Raw genomic sequence first — 26,534 nt, forward strand, 5'->3', positions numbered from 1 at the left:
GTAATTATATGTATGTTGAACTTCTGGTATAAGTTCTTTGTATCGGAGAGGCAAACTTACAAATGAAAGAGAAATCTTGGAGACACGGAAAACACATCCAAAATCAGAACAATTTTTTTTTTTTTTTTACGAAAAGCAAATCAAAACACGCATTTAAAAATCTACAAAATAACTGACAGTGATTCCATTTCGTTAGGTTCAAATGACATCTTCTCCAGACAATGCTCTTTTGAAATTTCCCATATTTGGTATTCAAGAGGACACGGACTATCCAGTCCCATTTCAAGATCCTTACAAATTGGCGTTATTTCGGCAGAACAAACGACTATTGATTGCAAAGAGAAAACTAGCCGTAGTCAAAGGATCAATCATAACGAAGATTTTGACATATGAAGAAGACATTGTGACAGCAACATATACTCATTTCTCAAATTCTCAAGAACTAGAGGAGGTGTTGGTTGTTAGTTTAAAGAAGCATATTCACGTATACTACGCTGATGGGAAATCTTATGTGTGCAGTTTGCCCTTTGCATTAAAAAATGCATTACCCTTTGAATCTGGATTAGTTTTGCAACGAGACCAAAATGAGTCGTTAATTCCCCACAATGGTGCACTCTATAGCAATACTTCGCATTTGAATTCAGCTACAATTTTGACTTTGGTTGACCCCATGGGTGATTTCCGAATTGTGGCTACTGCATCAACATCAGTGATTTCATCAAAAGAGGAAGTAATAACTTTCCCAAGAAAAGACATGAACAAAGTGTGTTCACTTTGTGTTACTTTCAATGCTTCGGATGGGTCTATTAGCATTTATCACGTCAAAGCTCCTAGCCGAACCACTACTTTTGGCAAAACACAACTGGCAAGAAATCAGAAACGAAGGTATGGTTCAATCACCACGCCCAATCCATCACGCATTTTGGAAGAAGATAACGGACCTGAACCATTGCACTCTATTTCGCTCAATATGGAAAAGAAAAGAACAAGCACATTATTATCTGATATATCATCTGTGGGAAGAGTGTCCAGCGATTGCCACAGTTTGTCACAAGATTTTTCCGGGTTCAAGAAGGATATGATACTATCGAGAGTTGAGACTTTTGGAAGCCGTTTACAAAAGGATCAATTGAGAATTTTCAATATTTGGTTCGAAGATCAAGAGGGCGTTGTAGTTTTCAACAGAATAAAAAGGGAATGTGCCGTTTTGATTTATAGAAATCCCTCATTTAGTCGGCATCTGTCAGTTTTCAAAACACCGTGTCTTGACTGCATCACCCTAAACTCTGCAAAATATGAGGGGAACTTAGTTTTATTAACAGAAGATCAAAAGTTTCTAATCGTTAATCCGTTTCTTGGTATGAAATCTACTTCTCATACATTTGCAAGCAAATTCAAAGTCTGTTCATTGATTGACTCATACGATTCTAACTTAGCTTTGAAGTTGCTGGACGGATCAAATGTGATAATTAAGATGGTGCTAGAGCCATCTTCAGAACTCGTTAAGATGTGTTTGCTGTGTTTCCAGTATTTATCAGGCTCTAATATCAACCATATTATGTGGATGTTGTGGAGATCAGCCTATTTGGAAGTCAAATACGCCGACGAATGGAAAGCATTTGTCATTGCTTTGTTGTCATTGATATTTCCTTTCAAAGAAGGAGTACAATGTGTTGAGAATGAGATTACTAAATTACTACCAGTAGCAAAACGTGTTCACGAAACTTCAAATGTGAACTATAATTTACATGATCTTATTCCATACATCACCATATCCTTGCATTTAGTTCGAGAAGAAATAAGATTAGATTCTACAAAAGCCAAATGCTTAACAAACATGAATTTGTTATTATGCCAGTTAACTACGTGGATGGGTTGGCCAGCACCATGGGTCAAGTATTATTCAATCAAACCAGCATGCATAGATCCGAGCACTCGATTCCTACTGGCGTTAATTCTTGAAACACCTCCAAACTTGTTGAGGTCTTTAGCAAGTTTGTTTACCAATAACATAGTAAGGTATCTAACTTTCTCGCAATTGGTGGAAGAAACAGAAACCGTTGATTTGTTGGTAACTCCGAGAACCTATTACGTCTTGAAACTATTTGAAGTTCTTGTATCATCACAATATGGACCTAGTGCAATTGTGAGTTTAATGTTGGAGTTTGGGATTACGAAAGACTTACTTGAAACGTACCCATTGGGTATATCGATACCTCTAAAGGAAGCCTTGCTGACATGCCAAGAGAGCCCAGAGTTTGAATGGACTTCTCAGACACTAGACTTGGTGGGTAGAAAAGATTTGAATAAGCTTCTTTCAGATGTGGATTTTAGTGCTGACATTAATACTGATTCGCATACAAGTACTCAAGATTTGTCATCCTTGCTCAACGAAGTTTTGGAAGATAACGAAAACTTTTCTCCTTGGGATGGGCAATCAGAAGCAGAACGAATGAATATTACAAAATTGATCTTTGAGGCTGACAGAAGATATTTTGAGATAACAACGTTGCTACATCAAACAAAAACCCAGACTGCTTATCTCAAAGTAGATGAGAATGTGAGCGAGTACGATTTGGTTTTACAACAAAGGGACTTGGCAGTAATAGTAGCTCTTCGTACATTGACTATACCATTGGGAAGGGCTGCATTGGTATACGCTAGTCGAAGGCCCTTATTAACAGAAAAGTTCCCCATTCCAAAATTTAATTTGAATACATTAATATTACCGACCATGACAAATATTGTCTATTCAGAAGATAGAGTCCTGAAGTCTTTTTCAGAATGGGGCCACTTCCATAATGGTGTTTCGTCTGGACTAAGCATTGGACCATTTGCAAAGGGTATTAGCGGTAGTTGGATAATTTTCAATAAGCCTCCAGAATTGAATTCCCAACATGCTGGGTTTCTATTGGGCTTGGGGTTGAATGGCCATTTGAAACGTTTAGAGGAATGGCACATCTATAACTACCTTGGTCCTAAACATCCACTCACCAGTATTGGATTGTTAATCGGTATGGCAGCTAGCTTACGCGGAACTATGGATAACAAATTGACGAAAGTTCTCTCTGTTCATGCAGTAGCTCTTTTGCCGCAAGGTGCTAATGACTTGAATGTCCCGACAATGGTACAAACAGCAGGGTTAATTGGAATTGGTTTGTTGTATTTAGAAAGTCAGCATCGCCGAATGAGTGAAGTGTTATTGTCACAGATCACTGCCTCAGTATTGCAGAATGACACCGAGCAAGTTCACGAAGGGTACAGATTAGCAGCTGGTATTGCACTAGGATTCGTCAATTTGGGTAAAGGAGATGATTTGAGGGGTTTGAATGATACCCACGTGATTGACAAGCTAATGGCTTTGGCTATAGCTATGAAAGATTATCAGCCAGTTCAAGAATCAGGTAAGTCATGTTGTGGTGCCATAATAGCGTTGGCATTCATATATTTGCAAACAGAGAATCTGAATGTTGCCAATAAGTTGAAACTTCCAGATACCGAGCAAATGCTAGATTATATTCGTCCTGATTTGTTATTTCTACGGTGCTTGGCCAAGAACTTGATTATGTGGAATGATATTTCGTGCACTGATACTTGGATTACCACACAAATGCCGTCATCAGTCGCTCAGAAGTACATGTGGGGCAATGAACTGGGTTTTGAACATCTTGATGGTGACCAGTTAACGTATTTCAACGTTTTAGGTGGAGCATGCTTGTCGATGGCTCTAAAATTTGCATCTTCCCATAACTTGGAAGCCAGGGACACTGTACTAAAATATCTTGACAAGGTTATGGAATTGAGTTCAAAGCCTGCACTAAATTATGATCAAAAAATTGCGTACAAGGGGTGTATTAATCTTCAAAATATCTTGGCATTATGTGCTTCTATAATCATGGCTGCTAGTGGTGATTTGGAAGTTTTCCGTCGATTACGTGTATTACATAATGATACAAATAAAAAAATGGGATTTGGATGTTTCATGGCCATTAATACAGCTTTGGGTTTTTTATTTTTAGGTGGTGGACAGTATGCGTTTGATAGCTCACCATTCGCTATTGCTTGCTTAGTAACATCGTTGTATCCAATTTATCCTACAGAGAATAGCGAATACGAAATACATTTGCAGGCTTTGAGACACTTTTGGGCATTGGCAATACAACCCAGATGTTTGATTGTTCGAGATATTAGTACAGGTAGACCATGCAAGATTCCAATTTCAATAAACATGAAGAATGGCTCCGTTATAGAAAGTATCTCACCCTGCCTACTTCCTGACATCAACGACATTCTAACCTTGAAAACAAATTCGAGTGCTCATTTCGAGGTTGTTTTAGATTTTCTGCTTAATTCCGAGGTGTTAGAGAAATTCATGCAATCCTTGACTTTGTATGTTGAAAAGAGTAATAACTACACAGTTCTAAAACCAAATGTGAGGTCGATTTTACTGAATTATAGTCGACGGGTAAAACCAGATGAAGATACCACAAATTTTTCAAGTCTACAATTATTAGGTAATCTTGAGGAAAATGCCAGAGCAGCTTGGTACCATGAAAATACTAATCACGTTGAACTGGATTTGTGTTCGTCTAGTGTACGTTCAGGGTTGTCATTATTCAACATCATTGACAATCAATTGGAATTGATAAACAATGCACAAACACCAAAGTCCGTTGAAGATATATGGAATCTCAAATTACTATTTGAGTATGCTAATGACATTGCTCGAAATAACAAGTTGAATTACATATCTCTTGAGTTCATTGAAGGATTAAGGCATAAATTATGGAGAGTTCGTAACTAATTGCAACGTCTACGGAAACCCTTACTATATATAGGTTTTTCTTGTGTTTAGTTTCAATAAAAGTTATCAAGATAAAAGAAAACACCGATAACATTAAATTAAGTAAAAGCTGGGTAACTAACGAAACAGGGGGAGTAACTCACGTAAAGGTCGTGTGCTCGAAAGTGTGTGTACTTACATAGAAATAATAAAGGTTGTTGTTGTTCCTGTTGTTTCTTTGAGATTGACATTTTGAGGCGGAGAAAAACACAACAAACGATCTCGTGTTTTTTTTTTTTTTTTTTCAAATTCAATTTGTTTTTTCTCCATCGTTTATTTTATTTCGTTACTCCTTTGTTTGACTGAATTAGGAAATTGAAAATGCCACTCAAACCCATTTCGTTTAAATGGTCGGAAACATCTGTTCGACTGGTACCAAACCTATTCATGTACGGACGAGATAATATTAACAAACCTTTATCGCGGGCATCACAGATGGCCGAACGAATTCACCAACAAACACCAAGTTCAACTAATTATCAACAAAAACGTTACTTTAGTTACTATTATTATCAATTTCCTAAGATTCCAAGACCAAAGAGAAATATGTTGTATTATTCCACTTGGTCGAGAAACCCAGTTACCAATGGCACCAATACCAACAAATCAAGCAAACGTCATATGTTGCCATTTGGCAATTTCAAGATTTCGAAAAGACTGTTTGCCAATGCCAATCAAAAATTGAAAACGAAATTCAAAAAATTGAAAATGGGTAAAGAGCGTCGTCGCTTTATTAGATGGTGGACGGTAACTTCATTGACCATAGTATTGGGTGGAGTGTACGCAAAAATAAAGTATGAAAGGGGTGACCACGAAGAAAACCCATACAAGATTAGACCTCAATCCTGGCACTTGTATGCTTACTCAACATTACCATTGAAGACTATATCTCGATTATGGGGTCAAGTCAACTCGATCAACTTACCTGTTTGGATTAGAAGTCCTTCGTACAGAGTGTATTCTGCCATTTTTGGTGTTAACTTGGATGAAATGGAGAATCCCGATTTGAGCAGTTACAAGAACTTATCAGAGTTTTTTTATAGAGATATTAAACCAGATGCCAGACCAATTGCTGATGGTGATTTAGTGTCTCCCGCAGATGGGAAAGTATTAAAGTTTGGTGTTGTTGAGAATGGTGAAATTGAACAAGTCAAGGGAATGACTTATTCAATCGATGCATTGTTGGGAATAGACACTGGTAAATTAGCAGCACCCACCCACTCATTGAGTTTTGATTATAATAGTGATGACGAAACGATAGTAAAACGTGACGAAGAATTTGCTAAAATTAACGGTATTTCCTACTCGATGGATGATCTTGTTGGTGGGAATTCGAAAACGACCTACCACATGAATGAGTTGACATACAAAGATGAGCATGATGGGACTGCTGCAGGTGAAAGGGCATCATTTTCCAAAGAGTTACGAGTTGCAGAAGAATTAACCCCAAATCCTGTTGAATACTTTCGCAAGAAAAATTTGTATTTTGCAGTGATATACCTAGCCCCAGGTGATTATCATCATTTTCATTCACCTACTAGTTGGGTGACTACACTCAGACGTCATTTTATTGGAGAATTATTTTCGGTTGCTCCATTTTTCCAAAAAACCCTCCAAGGATTATTTGTTTTAAATGAAAGAGTGGCATTGTTAGGATATTGGAAGTATGGGTTTTTTTCAATGGTTCCTGTTGGTGCCACCAACGTTGGTAGTATTGTGGTCAATTTTGACAAAGATTTAAAAACCAATGATATTTATGAGCATGAAGTTTATTCTTCCGCCTCTTCAGTAAATGAAAATACACCACTATTGGATCAAAAAGACTATTCTGCTAATGATATTTTGACATTTACCAACAGTGAATATGAGGACAAAAAACGCAAGAAATTAAGAAAAAACACCGTTTACGAGGCAACATATACAAATGCCAGTAGATTGTTAGGCGGGTATCCATTAAGCAAGGGTCAAGATATTGGTGGCTTCAAATTGGGTTCTACTGTTGTTTTAGTATTTGAAGCCCCTGAGAATTTTAAATTCAATTTGAAAGTAGGTGAGAAGGTTAAAGTGGGTCAATCATTAGGTGGGTTCGTATAGAAGAAGTACATACATTGAGTAGTTTTTATATGAAGCATTAATACCAACATTACCAAGAATATATATATGTATTCAGTTTTTTATAATAAGATATTAACAATCAAGTGGAGTTACTAGGTACGTGTCCAAAAAATCAAAATAAATAGCATACTCTTTCTTAAATGCAACACAAGAGGACGACCTGGTGTGCCCCAATACACGACACGAAGGCTCAAGAGAAAACAAAAAAAAAAAAAAAAAGAAAAGAAAAAAAAACAGTAATTGACAGAAAAGATGTTATAGATTACAGCCTTTTTCATCAAACAACTACAATAATCAGCCAATGTCTTTTTTAAATACTATACGTGGACTTGGAAGAGGATCCAAGAAAAACAAAAAGGATTTAGAGCCGTCAAATAACTCCATATATTCTCATTCAAATCTATCTGGCAATGGTTTGAGACGAACACAATCTCCCACAAAGTTTTCCCCTTCAAAATTATCATCTAAAGGTACACCAGGTTCAGCTCAATATACGTCTTCTCCTACAAAGCGTAGCAGAACAGGTCAATCTTTACAGCACCAAGATCTGCTGCTGCTGCTTCAATATGGACACCAACTGGGAAGTGTGCTGCCACTGAAGCGTTCTTCTATACAGACCACGAAAACTACAATTGTGAATGTTGATCCACCATTGTTTTTATGTGAACCTTATGTGAAAACTGCTTTGGTTAAGGGATCATTCAAGACAATTGTCCAACTTCCGAAATATGTGGATTATTGCGAATGGTTGGCGTTAAATATTTTTGAGCTTTTCAATCATTTGAACCGGTTCTATGGAGTTATTCAGGAATACACCACACCTGAAGCTTATCCAACAATGAATGCGGGACCAAACACAAACTATTTATGGGTTAACTCTTCTGGTCAAGCTGTTAACTTACCTGCATGCCAGTACATTGAGTATGTCATTACCTGGGTCACCAACAAGTTGAATGACCAAAGTGTATTCCCCACCAAAAATGGCGGAGCATTTCCACCCAATTTTATAAAAGACTGCAAGAATATTAGCAGACAGATGTTTAGAATATTTGCTCATATATACCACAATCATTTCGACAAAATAATCCATTTGTCTTTGGAGGCACACTGGAACTCATTTTTTGCTCATTTCATATCTTTTGTGAAGGAGTTCAATTTAATTGATAGAACCGAAATGGAACCATTGTTACCTTTGATAGAGAATTTCGAACAACAAGGAAAAATTACTCAAGTTGGGAAATAGTAACTCATTTACAAGTTGCTGAGACTATGGGATTTGTTCTTTTTTTTTTTTTTAGAGCACTGATTTCCTCTTAATTGTTTCACATGGTTAGGGTTAGTGTAAATATTGAATAGTTGTAGTACATGTATGTTGTCTGAATCCAATATCTGCTATGAGTGATTTACAACTCATAGGTCTACATACTTCTTTGATTGACAAACAATTCATCGATAATTAAATCATGCATCTTTGTTTATCTCTTTGGCTATTATAGCCTCTTTCTGAACCTTTAGTGGCTTAAATATTTGCTTTGTGAACACAACAAAAAGAAAATAAACCATTGGTCAATTTATCCCCCATTTTTTTTATGGCAAGTGCAAGTGCAACAAATTAATGTTTACCAAGTTCAGGCCACCAGTACGGCAATTGACAGGGGTTTTCAGAAGCTACAGCGTGAAATCAAAAGTGTGGTTGCCACCAAAGACCTCCCGATACTTAATAATTGGTGTAGTTTTTTTGGGAGGTGGAATTGCAATAGGAACTCACAATGGTCGCAGTACAAATGGGAAAGACTTTTCTACAACCCCTTTATCCACATTAGATTCCCCAGTATATGCTACTGAGCACGAGTTTCAAACTGGTTTAGCAAAGATTGCTAATCTTGTTGGTGCTGACAATATTTCAAGAGATAAAAGAACTTTACAATCACATAATGATTCATTCTTTTCAACGCACCATCCACCTAACCCTGAAGTCCAAGCTCCTGGGGCTATAATTTACCCCAATTCTACCAATGAAGTTTCTGAAATTTTGAAGATTGCCAATAAGTTCCGAATTCCAATAGTTGCAAATTCCGGTCTAACGTCTATTGAGGGTCAGAACATTCATACTCGAGGACCTTATAGTATCTCCATATCGTTTCAAAGAATGAATAATATCCTCGCTTTCCATCCCAAAGATTTAGATGTTGTTGTTCAGCCAGGTGTTTGTTGGCAGGATCTCAATGAGTTTTTAAGTTCTAATCCTGAAGGCAAGCACTTAATGTTTGGACCAGACCCTGGACCTGGGGCAAATATTGGTGGCATGGTTGGGACTAGCGCTTCTGGCACTAATGCTTTCAAATACGGAACTATGAAGGAAAATGTCGTGAATTTGACGGTAGTTTTAGCTGATGGCACGGTTATCAAAACTAGGCAAAGACCAAGAAAATCCAGTGCTGGTTATGATTTGACAAGATTGTTTATTGGTAGTGAAGGAACACTTGGGTTAGTCACCGAAGCCACGGTAAAGTTGCATGTACGGCCTAAATATGAATTAGTTAGTGTTGCCTGTTTTTCAACTATCAAAGAGGTAGCTGAAATGGCGCTGGATGTGATCGCTCAGGGAGTCCTGCCTAACGCAATGGAAATATTGGATGAAACGATGATCAAATTTGTCAATGAGTCAACATCAAAAAAGCAGTTGGAAAGTCCAACTTTATTCTTCAAATTGGGTGGATCCACTAAGGATTCAATTTTAGAACAATCAAAAATGATTCAAAATATAGGCTGGAAACACAAGATGTTGGACTTTAAGACTAGTTCAAGTGAAGAGGAAAATGACGAATTGTGGTCGGCCAGAAGAAACGGATTTTGGTCAACTTTTGAATATGGGAAAAAGATTCTACACGATGCCAATGATGTTCAAGGATGGGGTACAGATATAGCTGTGCCTATCTCTCAACTAGCTAAAGTTATCTCTCAGACAAATGATGACTTGATAAGTTCTGGTTTCAACAAGAAATTTTCAATTATGGGACATATTGGAGATGGGAATTGCCATTTTTTGATACTATATAACTCGCCAGATTATTACAAAGTCAAAGTTTTGGTTGATAGAATGGTGAACAGAGCAATTGAGGCTTCTGGTACTTGTAGCGGTGAACATGGTATTGGTGTCGGGAAGAGAAGATATTTGGCAACAGAATTAGGTGAAACAGCAGTTGATCTAGCAAGAACCATTAAATTGAGCCTAGACCCTAATAGGATTTTGAATCCAGATAAGATTTTTATGATTGATCCACAAGATGATTTGGATAACCAGCTCGACGAGGGGAGTCTTCTTAACAATACTAGCTCTGGCTGCAATCATCAGCACTGATCAATTGAATATCAAGCATACAAAAACTTGTTTTAGATTTACAAACTAAAAAAGTGCTTTTATATTGATCCCAATAACTATATACAAGAAATACCATGGTTATCCTCTAAATAATAGGACAAATACTTTTGATGTTGTTTGACCCATCTATTTATATATATATGTACGCTTAACCTCCCCCTGTCTGTTTATGAAAAGAAATATTGTGATTGCTTGACCAAATTCACATCAAAGCCCCCTTTACGTGGGACCTCAGGGAACTGTAAAGGAACTAAAACTTGGTAACTGTTGGCAGCATGACGGTTTGCAAACTCGTATGGCTTGTAATTCATGGTTACACTTATAGTGGTTTCCATATTCTTGGCGACTTCAACTTCTTCTGGATCGTCGGACTGCAACATCTGTAAACGCTTGCGCTCCATATACAACTCGTCGGCTATTTGAACAGGTCTATTTAATGCCTCTGCCCATTCTTTTTTGATTGCTTTAACTTTGCGCGTTAATTCGTGAGTATTAGGCAATGGAAGCACTTGGTAGTTGTCTTTATATCTTTCTGTGAACTCTTCTTTTAACAACTCTATTAAATTGGTAGTGTGCAATTTCACAAACTGGTCTCTAATGATTTTATTCATTTGAGGAACATCAGCTGCATGTGTCCAAAACGAGTCATGAACAGAGGCAAATTGCAAGTCATTTTCTGTACATTTTGTTGCTGTCATCAACATGTGGGTTGCATCCAAAGAATGAATAAAATTTGGTGGGAACCCATTTTGTTGCTTTCTGGAATCAACTGCACTAGTGTTGGAGGGCACAATAATATGCATATCTTGAACTGCAGTTTTCAATTGTTTCTTTTTGTGTTGACGATATGGTTGAACACAGGGTAATCCTAATGCGGTAGTCCAGATTACCGTTGACAAAAGTTCCAGCTCCAAATACTTAGATTCACCAAAATCTAAAGAAACTGATTTTGTTATTCTCTTAGCAGATTCGGTTAACCAATCTTGGATAAAATGAGCATTCTCAAACAATTCTCTAATAGAAGCAAACACTTGCCTAGCTAAGTACCTGGCAGGCATGTTGTGATCAGCATCTCTAGGGTATAGATGTGCTATTTGTTTTCTGATTTGTTCAATTGCCCCAACAAAGGTGACACCGTAAACATTTGTCATGACTGTTTGCTTCACAATTTTTCTTTTGATTTTGTCTTGTAAGAAAATGGCAAATTCATCTCCCTTTTCGGCATCTGCCCTAACTCTGGCCTCGACAAGTTTAGCGACATAACTATAAACATCTTGTGGTTTGTCAGCAGGTTTCAAATTAACTTGGTTTGCCCCTTCAACATCACCACCTAAGGCGGCATAATGCTGTAATCCATTACAAGTTCCGTCTTGATGAACTGGCAAGTGGGAAACAAATTTGGTAGGATCGTCAAGCTTGTAAGCTTCAGCCAACTCAAAACAAACACTCAAAGCTTGCCAAGGTTTCTCGGCTTTTTGCCACCAAGCATTCGAAGCAAGTGGGTCAGCAGCTGATGCAAAAACCTTTTCCAAGTTTGCATCCACAAACTCAACTCTTTTAGTGAGTGACTCTTTGTCGACACCATATACATTAGCCAATTGGATTTTAAGCCATCTCAATCCTTCTTCGCCTAATTCTTTACCATCCCAAAATAAAAACAAAGATCTGGTTAAGTCCCCACCCAAATGATTGAAATGAGGAGAAATTGGATAAGCTCTACCTCTGAAATCTAAATTATGAGGGAAATACAATTTTTCTCCAATAAACGCACGAGCAATTTCCAATCTATAATTATTGTCACATCTTTGAGATTTGTTAGACATGTATTCATCAAGGGCTCTGAACTTGGACATTGTATAGTTTAATAACACTTCAGGGTCAGAATTATCAGGTACGTCTTTAGGTAATCGAGGTTCTTCCGACACTGGAGGTATACTCAAAAACTCTTCTCCTGAATTCCAATAATGAGAAATGACATTGAAAACTTTTTTATTCACAGTCCAAGCTGTTTTTCCCAAAACATTCAAGCCTTCAAACACTGCTTTTAAGTTTCCTCGTTCGTTAGCAGCTTTGATATATGCTTCCGTCTCAGGTGAATCTCTGACTCTGACCAAAGGTGTCTTTGAATATAAGCCACCACCTCCATAATACGAGTTCCAAGGTTTTGGTTCAACCAACATTGGCAAAGCCTGTGGTTGAATTGATTCGGTTAACGATGTTCCACTTAAAATATTGGAAATTTCTGTGTGCACCTTGATGACCCCAACACGATTACCACCAATAAACTGCATACTGTGAAAAAAGGCTGGATGGGAGTCTTCGATTAATCCCTGAGGAGTCTCCCTCGTAACTTTCAATTTGGCTACTGACATCAAGATGGATACCAAAACACCCCCAATTCTTGCACGTGTAGCATCATCCCATTCCGGGGTTGATTCATTGCCCTTTTGCATTGTTCTTCTCATCAACTTTTGCAATTGTGGTGATAAATGCTTTCGAGAAAACAATTTATTTTCTTTTTTGGCTTGCAATCCAATTCTATATTCTGCCTCTATGGCTTTGCCTACACTTTGAATAGCTTTATAGGCACGGAAACCAGAAATGACTCCTCCTGTGGCATGCAATTTGAATAACTCAAGAATTGTTACAATAATTGCCTTATCGGGTGATAGTTTCAATAAAAAAGGGGCGTACATGGCACGATCTTTAGCATTTGGGTCATCCTTTTCAATAACAGCGTTGTTACCATTGATTAAAGCTTCGCATTGTTTGTATTCTTTTTCCAATACTGGTAACATATCTTGAAGCCATTCATAGCATTGTGCATTTAATCCTTTCGATAAATTCAAATCCCCTCGTTTGTGCAGTTCTTCAAAATCGTGTTTCCATTTTTCCTTAGCACCTTCAATTCCTCTTATTTCAATCTGTTTCTGTCTGTCAAGATTGTAAACATTCAATGCCTCGTTAAAAGCATGTCTTTGCTCGTCAGTTTTCAACTTGCTATACATTTCGAAATAATTCATTTGACCATTCATGATATCATGCTTCAACGCTTCATCGTCCATATCTTCAATGATTTTTTCTACTTGGTTTGAAAACTCTAAAGCAGCTTCCAGATCTGGCTTCAAGCCTAGTAAACTATGTCTAATAACTTTCAAGCCAAATGAATCAACTGCCAATAATTCTTCAAGATTCTTTTTGTCTAATGGATTAATTTGTTTGTTTTCTTGTAGTTTGAGAATGTCTTCGGCAATTACGTCATCGTGTTCTCTAAGTTTATGTTCCTGGTAAATTTCCTGCAATTCTTTTGGAATAACGGACGCGTCAATCGAGTCACAGTCAAAGACTTTGTACAAATTATCGACTCCAATAACATCCATATTTCTCAAAATTTCAATAATTGTTTGTTTTTCCATGTTGCCAAAAAAATCATTTATGCTTGATTCTACATTATCACTGTCATTCAACATTTTTCCCAAAATCATAGCCTCGGTTCGGGTATTGGTCTTGAACTTACATTTATCTTGAAGCTGGCCAATAAGGTTGTTCAAATCTTGTAAACTGAGCAGGTCATCTTGTAAAATGTTTTCTAAATACTTATTGCAAATATCTGTGAATTCAGTAGTGGTGACTAACTTTGATAATGACCTCAAAACTTGATCAATTTTGTCAAAATATTTTTGTTCCAGAAATGACTCTAATATATTCTTCAAGTACTGAATTTCTGGTGCGTATGGTTGCAACTCAACTCCATCATTCTTAGATGAATAATACTTGACAATTTTTTCTTCTTCGTCGAGGTTATATTTCTCAGAATCTAAATTTAAATATGACCTGTAGGTGATTTTATTGTTGTCGTGTTTTAACCCACTAGGGACGTCCTTCTTCTGGTTAATCGACAATAAAGGACTCATAACTTTTGATAAAGTTTCCGATTGATTGAAATTACCAACTGAAGTTTTATCGATTTGTGATGTTGCCGATGATGCCTTTGTTGTATGATGCAACATTCGGAATTGCAAGCGCACACCTGTAATTCTTTTTACTAATGATCTTTGAGCCAGCAACATTATCAAGATTAGGTTACGTTTGAAATATGTTTGGTTGTTGACACTATTGTTGCAAGGTGATACACAAAGATTGTGTGATGTGATTAAAAATGATAATGAACTATAAAAGTGGAGCCAATGATGAAGAAAAAAGAAATCTATAAAAAAATTTTTTCATACCACTAAAAAAAAGAATGTAGTGACAGAGAGAGATGGGAACAAAACAAAACAAAAGAAAACAAAACAAAGAAAACTCAAAAATTTATGTAGTCGTGTATATTTGTCAAATCAATCTACTATAGTACATCTTGATTATAATCACACGAGTTGACCCCCCTACACTCCCAACAATATAGTTCTTTCCCATAAAACAGTATCAGTTACATATTTACAAAATCAAATAGTTAAACATCTTTAAATTGGATAATATTATTATGTAACAAAAAAAAAAACTTATTCGTTATCTGAAAATGTGTTATCAAAAAAAAAAAAAAAACCACAAACAAATGGTAATATATGTTTCTATACAAAAGCTCTCGTTATTATCCGTATTCGGTATTCAAAAACATTATAATCCCATTTCGGCTTGTAATGCTTTCAATGCTTCCTCATCTTCATCTTCTTCTACTACTGGGGCTTTCTTATTGACAGATGGGAATTGCGGTAACTCTTCTTCTCTTGATACAGGTTGTGGTTTTGCCTTTTGAGCTGGCACTTTATGTTCCTGTGCTTGCTCTTGTTCTTTAGCTTCTGCCTCTAACTCTTTCAATTCCTCATCCAATTCATCTTCATCAACAAACTCATTACCAACGGGCCTCGATATAGCTTCACTGATTTCATCAGCTAATTCTACTTGTTCCCTTATTTCATCCATGGTATCTTCAACTTTGTCTACATCGTATTCCCCATGTATTTGTTTCATGGCCTTTGCACCTTGTTTCATAGCTTTCATGGTTTCCAAATTCAAGTTTGCACCTTCAATGCTAATTAATTGTGTCTCCAAAGTTTCAATCTGGTTTTCCACTTTTAATAGATTGGATTCATACCCCTTTTTTCTTTTTAAAGCACTTTTAGCTAAAGTCGTTTGTTTCGAACTAACATATTTTCTGGCCAACTGATCTTGATCATCCATCTGCTGTTGCAAATGGTTCTTCTTCTTGTTTAATGTTTGTATGTGTTCTCGCAATTCCACTATTGCCTTCTTTGGCAAATCCTTCTTTTGTTGGCTGTTTCCTCCAAAAAAATATCCCCACATGTTTGCTATCTGAGTTTTATTTAATCAACTAAAGTTATAATTAATATGATGAACTGTTTGAAAGGAACGGTGTTTAATCTTGTTTTTGATATGGAAGCGCTTATTGGAAGATGGTGTGTATTGCCTTCACTTTATGCTGATAACTGGAATTATATGTATTTCTAATGTTAAAAGTTTACCTTTGATTGTATATCAGCAAGTATAACACCGGGCTGAAAATGAAAAAACAAAATGATGAATACGCAAACTGATAGTTATAACAACAGACGTCAGATTCGATATCAAATCTTTGAATCGAGTTGATGGTTATCTAAAGATTGAGCGACCGACCAAAAAAAAAAAAAAAAAAAAAAAGCTTGAGAGTTTATCATCATTTCTGTGGTGGTGGTGGTTGTTCTTCATGAGAAACAGAAAAAAGCATACGCCACCTCTACGCACGACCAACGTTTGTCATGTAAAAATATAAACAAGATTAAATAATTAATAAAAATGCTTTACTGGAATCTAACTAACTAACTAACACCCATAAGAAGAAGAACACTATTAAAACTCCAAATATTTTCAAGAATAACCACCTGTTCCTAGTAATATGAGCATAATATTTCAACAACTCTCTTTGTGCACCAGTTATATTCATGTTAATATCCTCTACATTAGCATCAATTCTTTGTATTTGTTCACCTTGTTCACTCACCATAGTGGCTAATTGTTGAAACAAATTACCGACTTCATTAATGGTACTTTCAATGCTCTCAACTGCTCGGTTCCGTTGTTGTAAATATTGTTGATTTCCATATTGTTGTTCTTCCATTAGTAACATTTGTTGTGTTTGCGAAGGTAATGATAAATATTCACCATTATTGGATACTCCGTAAGGTGAACTTGTATCTGGATCTGCGTCTGGATCATACGGTAAATGTTCTGGTGGAGACGATGCCAAAAATGGGTTTTCACTCAAGTTGCTCAATGAGGCATTAGGGTTGTCAACTAATGGCGACTGGTTGTTACTACTTCTTGATGCAGATACTGAAGATAAAAAGTTTTCTGTTCGGTTCTTGTTTATTATTTCATTCTTTTGTCTAATTTCCAACACATTTTTAAATTCACCAGAAACATTTTTCATTTTTGAATTCAATAAAGTCAACACATTCTTGGAAAACTGGGTGGTTTGTGCATCTATAGAAACGGATGTGTCTCCTTTCAAATACTTTTGCAAATTTTGAATATTAGTTTCGATCTTGAAGATATCTTGTTTAATCACGTAGGTTAATTCACCTATTTCAATTGGTTTATCGTCGAAAATGGGTTTCCTCTTTGCCAATACTGCAAGCTTACTTAACAATTCAGTCACATGAGATATGTCCTTAGCTATAAGACCAGCTTGTTGGCTGAAGTATGACTTTTTGGGAGTAGAAAGTGCAGAACTATTATTCAAATGCTTATTCTGCTTTTTGTTAATCTTATCGTATGTGGAAACACATTGCTGAAACTCTATTGTTCGATTTTGAATAGACGTAGACATTTGCCAACAAATAGTAATCGATATACACTTGAATCAGGAAGAAGTGGAGTTTTAGTAACTCTTTTGCAAATGTTCACAGGCAATAGTTTAGATTAACTTTTGAATGAATTAAAAAAAAAAAAAAAAAAAAAAAAAAAGACAGCAAAAAAAAATAATGTTCGAAACGAAATAGAACAACAAAACGAAAACACTTCCCAGTTAGATTTCTTTTTTTTGGGTTGTTGGTTTAAATGCGCCACCAAAATTAAAACACCCCATTAGGATTTACAAGCCACTTAAAATAGCACCATCATCTAACAAGTACATTCAATGGAAAGTAACTGAGAGATACGTAAGGGGTTCTTAAGAGATAAATTGTTTGTATGTAAAGGTTTAAGATTAATTATTAAAGCCTTAGGGTTATTGTTTTATTTCTGAAATAGGAACCACACAAAACCTATCTACTTTCATACTCTCTTAAAAAGATGAAATCATAAGGAACACCCTTAACAAAAGGAGATGTTCCAATTGTTTTCTTGACAAATAGTCAACCAATCGATACAAAATTGACCTTCTTGATTTCTTTCCCAAACTTTTTCAACAATATTTTTTATTAGTTTTACATTACCTGCCTTGTAGTCATTACTGACAGTTTCAAATCTTTGCAACATGTTAGATCTGTCACTTTTTGAACAACAGGTAATTCCACACACCAATAACAGAAACGATAAAGCACTTTTCATTTTTGTACCAATCAAAATATCAATCAGAGCTAAACAGTTCAATAGCAACAACTGCATATCTAATGTATTGGCAGGTAATTTCTTAATAAGATAGTTTAGGCATAATTGACATGTAAGCAGATAAATTTCAAATAACGTTAAATGCAATTCTAGTTCGTATCTATCGTCCTTGATTAACTTCATTTGTTCCATATTGGGTATGCAGTCGCTAATTTTGCAACTCATATCTCTATAACATTTGTCGGCTTTGTGATAAAACTCCAACCGCAGTGTCATATCACCTTTGTATTCAATTTGAGTTTGCCAATGTCTCAATTCTACTGCCTGTGAAGTAATTTCACCTAGCACTAAATAGATTGGCTGTATACATCCTTGAAACGGATCTAGTCCATAATTTCCCAACTCCAAGATTTTTGCTTCTTTGAAAACTGAATTATACTCTTCCATGGGCAACAAAGTACCTTTATGAAAAGTATTCAGGGACAATATGTCATGGTATTGAATATCAGAAAGAAGCCATTTGATCTCATTTGAACAATCAAACATTTCGATAATACTGCTTAAACCTCCTTGCTTTTTTACCAAGTCAATTGTTCTATGGAATATTTGATGCCATTGGGAAACATCACCAGCACAAACTTGCAATCCAACATAAACCAAATAATAGTTGAGTAAAATATAAACGTCTTTTTTTGCTATATTGTTCAAATTGGGATATTCCTGAGACATCTTAAGAATGGCTTCTCCAAGAAAATGATTTACATTTTCCGTAAACCCTCCTTCAATAAATACACCACCCCAAGCTGCCAACGCATACGAGACTGCTTCGTGTTCCTCACTTAATTGATAAAATGTTTTCAATATATAGTTCGATGACTCGTGTCCAATGGAAAACTTTTTTGCGACATTGGCAATAAACCCATCAAGAAAGTATAATCCTTGTATGTTCAAATATTTAAAAGGCTGGAAAATATGTGAATTAATTGGTGAAGGGGTGCAATATTCTAAGAAACTCAAATCCAGAAAATCATATCCAGGTTCAAACAAGTATTTGGGGGAAATACTGGACAGGTTCCTATTCAAGTTGGTGATATCAGTATTATCTGATTCCGGGTCACATTCTCCTAGACTAGTTTGATCCAGTAGGTTAGTGTCTATCGATTGATGATTAATTGCTGTACAATCTGACTCTCGTACTCTTTCTGGTGTAGTAGAATTGGTATTCACCTTGGTTCCGTTTTCAAGAATTTTGAACCTAGATGTAACTCTCCAACTACAATTAACTTTTCGACGTTTGCATGAACCACAAACTGGGTGTTCTTCATTGCATTTTTTCTTTCGCGCTCGACATTGAAGGCATCCTGTCCTACTTCTTTTCAGTGTTTTCAAAATTGTTCTTAGTTTAATCTGTTGTTGGTCTGAAGATGGAGTGGGTTGTAATTCATGAACTTGCAGGTCGTCTGTTGCTATAGTTTCATTTGATGCTAAATCGAATACGTGGAACATTACCTGATTCAATAATCAGTTAATCTGAGACTTGAGTAAATTGTTTAAAAAGAAAATTGCAAAGCTGAAAATAAAAAGCCCAATTAGATCACATAACAAGTGCTTTGTGGGAAGAACGGCGATCGATATCCTTTGTGTGTGTGTTATCAAACGAAAAGAGAAAGTTTTTAGTCAAAAGTGAAGTTGTTCTTAGTGCCACATGTCTTACATACAAAAAAGCACTTCCACAATACAAACAGAATACTACACCTCGTAAAGATAGATATTATTCCAACTGTAAGATAGTTTTTCAATTGACCGTATAGACACTTCAGGATAACGCTACTGCATCATAGTAATTATTTATTTTACCTGGAAATGAAATTACGACAGGACGGATTTTGTGAATCAACACATTTGTTCTATAATATTTAGTACTAAATTTTGTGAAAACTAAATAAACCTAATGGCCAAGGAGGAAATAGTGTCATTCTATTTTTAGGAATATTGTTTTGCAACCTCGTGTTCTTGGTAGTATTCAATTGTTAATGTATTAAATTATAGATTCTGTAATATATCCTGTATATTATACTCATAGAAGTTTGGTTATGTAATCATGGGCTTTACTTCATTCCCAAGCTTAGAAAATTAGCTACTAGTTCCATTTTTAAGGGTTAATTCTGTGAATATTCAGATGGTGATTTACATTTTTGCTCAGATATTGCAAATAAAACTCTCTTCTCCATTTCAATATTGTGAAAGTAAGGTAAAAACTACCAAATCGGTGGCATCTAATGTCCCCAAACCAAAAATTTCTGTAGTTCTCCATTTCCTTGGCCTATCGTTTACGTGGGTAATAGAATAGCCCAACAATATCATGGGGCAATTCAATATACAATTTTGGTTGCGAACATTTTCATTCTAGCTAAGTTTGTTTTTGTTAAAAATACGCATAAAAATTGTATCAAAATTTAATTTCTCCGGATTCCCTAAATGGGCCAGAAATTGATTCAAAATGAATGAACTTCATCATTATCTATAGCTCATCTCATCATTCCATTTTATGGGAAATATTGAAATTTGTTTTTGTTTAAAAAAGTATAAAATAAACAACTCTTTAACACAAAGAAAGAACCAATCATTGCAACTCGTCGGAATAACATTATTGCACAAACCATTAAATTAATATTTGTAATAGGGGGATTTTTTTTTCACAGCACACGTGCACACCATGATTCAAGAGTAAATTACCAACTACTATTATTGTATATATCCGAAATTTTACCTAAACTCTCAGCGGTTTTGTTGCATAGAGAATTTCGTCAGTAGATAACAATAAGAAACTTTTGAAATAATGTCTAGTATAAATACTCGAGCCATTCCTTCTTCTGGTCAATATGATATGAGAGTAGGTACCAATAGTCGAACCAACATTAATTTACAGTTCAATGTTTCTTCCAGTTTTATACTTGTTTGCTATTTTGGTGTTGTCTGTTCAAGCACATACTGTGCCAGGCTTTGACTCATTACAGATCCAATCTTCTTTGTCCAAGAGAGCCAATTTGATTGATTCTATTTACAATGACTTGTCTGATGCTGAAACTGACTTTATTGGTACACACTTGAAAAACTTGACAAACTACAATGCCACTAAATGTGATCAATGCAAATACAGAATCAAGTATGGTAAATCGTTGATTGAGGAATACCCAGATAAGTCACATTTAGTCAGTTTGTTATTATTCAAACATTGTTTGGTCATCAACAACAATACTGAATCCAAATGTGACAATGTTGACTTTTTCGTCAGTACTGATTACAAGAATTTCCAAAAATTCAACGATGACTTTGATTCTGGTATTAAACAAGTTGGATCAGTCAATTTTTTTGACAATGATTTTTTGCACATGCTCAAGAACTTTAACGTATCCAGTGATTTGGATTTAGAATATTATTGTTATTTCAAAGGTAAAGGTGCTTGTAAAATGCCTGCCACCAAAGATGTGGAAAAATTGTGGGGTATTTCCAAATGGTGGCCAGAAAAGAAACCAGAACACTATTCTGAACCCCAATACAAAAACAACAGTGAGATATTTAATGTGCTTCATTTCTCTGATATTCACATCCAATTGAGATACGAAGTTGGTGCTGAGGCAAACTGTACCACTACACCATGTGCTGCACCAGAATCATTCAATAAACAACTTTTACTGAACAATTACAATTTTTCCAGTTATTACAAACATTTTAGTCCCAATGCAACCAATATGGAATTTTCGTTTTACCCCGATGCTCACTATGACGAAAATAGTCAATATATTAAAGGTGATTATTATGATTTCCCATTGTACCGTGGATGGAACTTTAAAAATGCACCAGCTACTAGTTTTGGTGGATATCTTACTGATTCTCCAACTGTACTTATGAACAGTTCATTGATTCATATGGCTGAAATGCACAAGGAAAAGAATTTTGAGTTTGCCATATTTACTGGAGATGTTGTTGATCATCTCTTGTTGTCATGTACTCCAGAATACACCAAGGAAGAAGAAATTAAAAGTTTCAAAGCCATGAAGTTTTTTTTCAACAACTTGACTGTTTTGCCAGCCTTGGGTAATCATGAGACTGGTGAATACGGACAATTGTCACCCATTGCCTATGATTTTAATGGATCATACAGTTGGAACCAAGATGAAATGGTTGATTTGTGGATAAATAATGAATGGTTCCCAGCTAAAGATAGATATGATCTCAAGAGCCATTATGCTGGGTTTTCATATGTCACCAACCGTGGATTGAAGGTTATTGGATTGAATTCTAACGCTTACTACCAAAAGAATTTATGGTCATACATTGATCTTTCAACCAACCCAGACTTGTTTGGTCAATGGGAATTTTTAGTTAATGAATTGATTGAAAGTGAAAAGAAAGGTCAAAGAGTGTGGATTATGGCTCATATCCCCACTACTGATTATGATACATTACCATTGCAATCACGTATCTTTGGGAAAATTGTGGAAAGATTTAGTCCATATACTATTGCCAACATTTTCTTTGCTCATACTCATATGGATCAAACCCATATATTATATTCTACTAATTCATCCAAGGAAGCTGAAGACATTATTAACATGTCTTGGGTCATGCAATCGGTGACACCTTTGGCCAATTACAATCCATCTTGGAGATACTACGAAGTTGAAAATGAAAGTTTCAATATTATCAATTCATTCAATTATATGACTAAATTAAATGACACGTTTATCAATGGTGGTCAAGAACCTGTTTGGGAATTTGAATATTCTGCCCGAGACTTGTATGATCCCAAGAAAACTTGGCCAGAAAAAGCTCCATTGAATGCTACTTTTTGGCACAATTATGTGTTTGCTCGCTTGAAAAATGAATCAGATATCGAGTTCAACCAAGAGTTTTCCAATATTAGATATAGATTTGGTCCTGGTGTTCCTGATTGTAAGAATGGCAGTGTCATATCAGATACCTGTTATAATGAAAATTATTGTGTTGTTGGTTCTTTTTATAGTGACGATTACCAAGCCTGTCTTAGAAACTAGATTAAATACGTTGCCTAAATGATTTTCGTTTAGTTCTTACTAAATTTTTAATTAAAATAAATAACTTCTTCCCCCCCCCTGATAAAGTATAGATTATATATCTTTACTGAAAACAATTCACTTACAATGGTATTAATGTGGTTAGCATTGTGTAGAAACCAGAAGATGTTGGTTGGCAAGCCTCTCTTTGTTAGTGAAAAAAAAAAAAAAAAAAAAAAAAAAGAAATATCGACCAACCAACTTTGGACCGAGAAACGAAATCAACGAAATCAACAAATTCAAACCAGTATTTATTATTATCAACACCAATATATTAAAGTAACTACTACATAATGGTTTGGGTCAATGGATGTCCCAAATTTCTGATAGATATACCGATAAATGAAGATATAATTGATATAGCCCATATTTATCATACCCCGTTACTAACTGTACTTACAAAATCCGGTGTATTTGTTTTCCATCAACATACTTTACTTCCCTTAGCTTCTCATGTACGAAACACCCAGTCCATTGAAACCAATGGGTATAATGTTCAAATGAAAACAAAACATGTAAGTGTGAATACTGCTAAACTTCAGAAATTAAGTATTGTCAATTTATTTATCCAATCAGAAAACAATTTTTTGATCATATATCAAATTTCCATTAATTATTCTGGATCATTATATGAAATACATAATAAGAATGATGAATTAATACAAAATGGCTTACCATTAAGTTCTACATCACTGGGGTTGTTTTCCGTGACAGATTTTTTCAAATCAGCGACTAAATCAATTATTCATGGAACTGAAGAAGTTTCAGTAAATTTAGAAAATATTGAAAATATTAATAATGGAACTATTGAAGATGAAATAGGAGGATTTGAAATTGAACCGATTAAATTATCAATTTTTAAAATATTGAAAATTGGAATTGGATTACAAGATTTTTGGTTACAAGAAAATTCTCATACTTTATATATTTTCAATAATCAGGATGAAAAAACTCCTGATAATGAAGATGATTTTTTCCAAGTAATAAATGTATTAAATTTTAAAAATAAATTATTTAGTTTACTGGAATTCACTTGGTATGATTCAAATAGTCGAATAAAGTATATCACATATAATGAATATTTTAATTATTTTATATTTGTCAACAAAAAGAATGAAATTTGGATTATGTATTTAGAAAATAATCAAGATATGGGATATAAAATAGGTACAGGAGACATTGACAATATTTCATTTAATCCACAATGTAATTTATTAATTGCCAAAGAAAATAATAATAATAATAATAATAATAACACCAGTGGTAATAGTACTTTGAATACATATATGTTGAAGAAAAAGAGTTTACAATTTCTTAAAAATTTGAATCTTAATGGTGAGATTAAATGGTCACCCTGTGGTCAATTTTTCACATTATTAGAAGAATCTGGTAGTTGGAAATTATTATCAAAATTTGGCAGTATATCGTTTGATTCACAAGAAATTTTGAATGAATTTGATGAACTGAATGATGCCAATCGAGAATTTTTAAAGGCAAAAACTATCGTGATATCAGAAAATGCATCAATTTTATATGTGGTGACCGATAAAAAAATATTCTATACCCCATTAATGAGATCAAATGGAGGATTACTATATGATCATGAATATATAAGTGTGATTCAAAGTGATAAACGTTTATTAAGATTCCCTATACTTGCCAAATATAAAAAAATTATACTAAATAGAGGATATTTCAATGGTAAAATCAATAAAAATAGAAATTTAAACAATCAAATCGGGGAACTATGTTTAGATAAAAATCGTCATAATCAATTATCAATTTCATTTGGTGATTATCTTGCTATTTCCACTCCTTATTCACAAGGAGATCTGATTTATCATATTCTTTGGTTTAATTTCAAGAATTTTTTCGCTGAATCTTTGAATATTATTCATCATTTTTGGTTTCAAGATTTTCTTATTGTTGTCAATAGACGATCAAGACATACATTTGAAGAGAATGAAGATGAAGAAAACGAAGATAATGGTGATTATTTAGTAGATGAATTTATGGTTTTAGATGCCTCGAAAACAAAATATGGAATGGGTGGTGAAGAAATTTCATTTACTAGTGATTCACTTATGTGGAAATATGATTTCAAAAGTACATTTATCGATATTAATTTATCGGAACCAACTAAAGGGAAAGGTCAAGTTGTTATTCTTACTTCTGATCATCGATTAATTGTTCTTGATTTATCAACTAATAGACTTATTAAATCTGATACCGATATAAAACATTATAAAATATTCATATCGGTGAATAAAACCGTCAATTTATCGAGTATTAATACCAAAATTGAATTAAATGAAGTGGTTCAAACCAGTATGATTAATAATAGACATTTCTTATTTTTACTTTCCACGGGTGATATTTATCTTTTGAAAAATCAACAATCTCGAACAACATCAATAAGAACTAATCCAGTGGAATCCATGAAACCTAGTAATATATATGATTTAGTGAAATTGCATTCAAACATTGAATTTTTTAAATTTAAAACAATTAAATTTGAAAATGAAATTGAATTTATTTATTTATTTAATGGACAAGAAATTCTTGTTTATGAAGTTTCTGAATTGATTGAAAAATCTTATGATAATAATAATAATAATAATAATGATAATAATGATAATGGTAGTATAAATAAACCTGAAGATGTATTAGAATTTGAAGAAGAAATGGGGAAATTATTACCCATTTGTATTCATACTGATGGAATGCAACCATTTGAATTTGATGCTATTTTCAATCATAAATCATTAGATTTAATTGGATTAAACACTTTAGCAATTAATAAACCAAAATCAGGTGGGTTATTCATTAGAAATACCATTTCTCGTAAACTTATATTAAATAATTTCATTGAATTTGATCTATTACATAAAGGTGATTTAGAGAGTTCATTTAAAAAATATGCAAATTTCCAGAATTTCCATTATTGTCTTGAATTACTTTTATTTAAACATCTTACTAATGATGATTATTTACCATTAAAACGATTATTTCAATTGATTGAATTTACTGAAAATTCTGAAGGTATTTATATCAATTGTTTAAGAAAAATTGAGATTGGATATTGGCATAGATTTTTCAATGCTTTAGAAACGACTCCAGAGAAATTTATGAAAAGATTGATTGCCATTGATAATGTTGAATTATGTTATAATTATTTAATTATTTATCTTAATTATAAAAATGAAGGTGATACAGAAACTGATGAATTAAATGATCATGATAAACAAGTGATTTTGAAAATCATTAAAATGTTAGAATCTTCTTCTAAATGGGATTGGTGTTTTGAATTATGTAGGTTTATTAAGATATTAGAACCATCAGGTGATTTTCTTAGACAAGTCAAAAAAGAACTTGAATGAATGAGTTGTTGTTAAATAGGATAAGTGGTAGAAGAATATACAATATTGGACTTGTCTAATAGATCTCTAATACAAGAACCAAACAAGACAAATCTCAAGATGCGCAAGTGCAAAATTTCCACCAACCAAAGTTCATCATTTAGTAAGAAAGACAAACCCAATTAGAAAAG

At 34.4% G+C, this 26,534-nt stretch overlaps 10 protein-coding genes across 10 annotated transcripts; 6 read left to right on the forward strand and 4 right to left on the reverse strand. All coding sequences in view use genetic code 12, as the record gives it.

Annotated features, from left to right (window-relative positions):
• Positions 1-202: 202 nt before the first annotated feature.
• CD36_00530 (Anaphase-Promoting Complex/Cyclosome (APC/C) largest subunit, putative) lies at positions 203-4,804 on the forward strand (the record flags this gene model as incomplete). Its single annotated transcript, XM_002416687.1, has 1 exon — positions 203-4,804. The coding sequence occupies one exon, from the start codon at positions 203-205 to the stop codon at positions 4,802-4,804; it is 4,602 nt and encodes a 1,533-aa protein (XP_002416732.1).
• A 360-nt stretch (positions 4,805-5,164) lies between these two features.
• CD36_00540 (phosphatidylserine decarboxylase proenzyme 1, mitochondrial precursor [contains: phosphatidylserine decarboxylase 1 beta chain; phosphatidylserine decarboxylase 1 alpha chain], putative) lies at positions 5,165-6,937 on the forward strand (the record flags this gene model as incomplete). The annotated part of the gene is made up of 1 exon (XM_002416688.1): positions 5,165-6,937. One exon carries the CDS (start codon positions 5,165-5,167, stop codon positions 6,935-6,937), a length of 1,773 nt encoding a protein of 590 aa, XP_002416733.1.
• A 322-nt stretch (positions 6,938-7,259) lies between these two features.
• Positions 7,260-8,201, forward strand: CD36_00550 (RAM signaling network component, putative; the record flags this gene model as incomplete). The annotated part of the gene is made up of 1 exon (XM_002416689.1): positions 7,260-8,201. One exon carries the CDS (start codon positions 7,260-7,262, stop codon positions 8,199-8,201), a length of 942 nt encoding a protein of 313 aa, XP_002416734.1.
• A 372-nt stretch (positions 8,202-8,573) lies between these two features.
• On the forward strand, positions 8,574-10,319 carry CD36_00560 (D-lactate dehydrogenase [cytochrome], mitochondrial precursor, putative; the record flags this gene model as incomplete). The annotated part of the gene is made up of 1 exon (XM_002416690.1): positions 8,574-10,319. The coding sequence occupies one exon, from the start codon at positions 8,574-8,576 to the stop codon at positions 10,317-10,319; it is 1,746 nt and encodes a 581-aa protein (XP_002416735.1).
• A 188-nt stretch (positions 10,320-10,507) lies between these two features.
• On the reverse strand, positions 10,508-14,410 carry CD36_00570 (DNA-directed RNA polymerase, mitochondrial precursor, putative; the record flags this gene model as incomplete). Its single annotated transcript, XM_002416691.1, has 1 exon — positions 10,508-14,410. The coding sequence occupies one exon, from the start codon at positions 14,408-14,410 to the stop codon at positions 10,508-10,510; it is 3,903 nt and encodes a 1,300-aa protein (XP_002416736.1).
• A 547-nt stretch (positions 14,411-14,957) lies between these two features.
• Positions 14,958-15,644, reverse strand: CD36_00580 (DOA4-independent degradation protein [1], putative; the record flags this gene model as incomplete). Its single annotated transcript, XM_002416692.1, has 1 exon — positions 14,958-15,644. The coding sequence occupies one exon, from the start codon at positions 15,642-15,644 to the stop codon at positions 14,958-14,960; it is 687 nt and encodes a 228-aa protein (XP_002416737.1).
• A 508-nt stretch (positions 15,645-16,152) lies between these two features.
• Positions 16,153-17,166, reverse strand: CD36_00590 (ER-Golgi vesicular transport cis-Golgi t-SNARE syntaxin, putative; the record flags this gene model as incomplete). Its single annotated transcript, XM_002416693.1, has 1 exon — positions 16,153-17,166. The coding sequence occupies one exon, from the start codon at positions 17,164-17,166 to the stop codon at positions 16,153-16,155; it is 1,014 nt and encodes a 337-aa protein (XP_002416738.1).
• A 485-nt stretch (positions 17,167-17,651) lies between these two features.
• On the reverse strand, positions 17,652-19,394 carry CD36_00600 (C6 zinc finger transcription factor, putative; the record flags this gene model as incomplete). The annotated part of the gene is made up of 1 exon (XM_002416694.1): positions 17,652-19,394. The coding sequence occupies one exon, from the start codon at positions 19,392-19,394 to the stop codon at positions 17,652-17,654; it is 1,743 nt and encodes a 580-aa protein (XP_002416739.1).
• A 1,427-nt stretch (positions 19,395-20,821) lies between these two features.
• CD36_00610 (acid sphingomyelinase 1, putative) lies at positions 20,822-22,945 on the forward strand (the record flags this gene model as incomplete). The annotated part of the gene is made up of 1 exon (XM_002416695.1): positions 20,822-22,945. The coding sequence occupies one exon, from the start codon at positions 20,822-20,824 to the stop codon at positions 22,943-22,945; it is 2,124 nt and encodes a 707-aa protein (XP_002416740.1).
• A 332-nt stretch (positions 22,946-23,277) lies between these two features.
• Positions 23,278-26,364, forward strand: CD36_00620 (conserved hypothetical protein; the record flags this gene model as incomplete). Its single annotated transcript, XM_002416696.1, has 1 exon — positions 23,278-26,364. One exon carries the CDS (start codon positions 23,278-23,280, stop codon positions 26,362-26,364), a length of 3,087 nt encoding a protein of 1,028 aa, XP_002416741.1.
• Positions 26,365-26,534: the final 170 nt, after the last annotated feature.

This window comes from Candida dubliniensis, chromosome 1, assembly GCF_000026945.1.
Source record: "Candida dubliniensis CD36 chromosome 1, complete sequence".
Classification (NCBI taxonomy): Eukaryota; Fungi; Ascomycota; class Pichiomycetes; order Serinales; family Debaryomycetaceae; genus Candida; species Candida dubliniensis.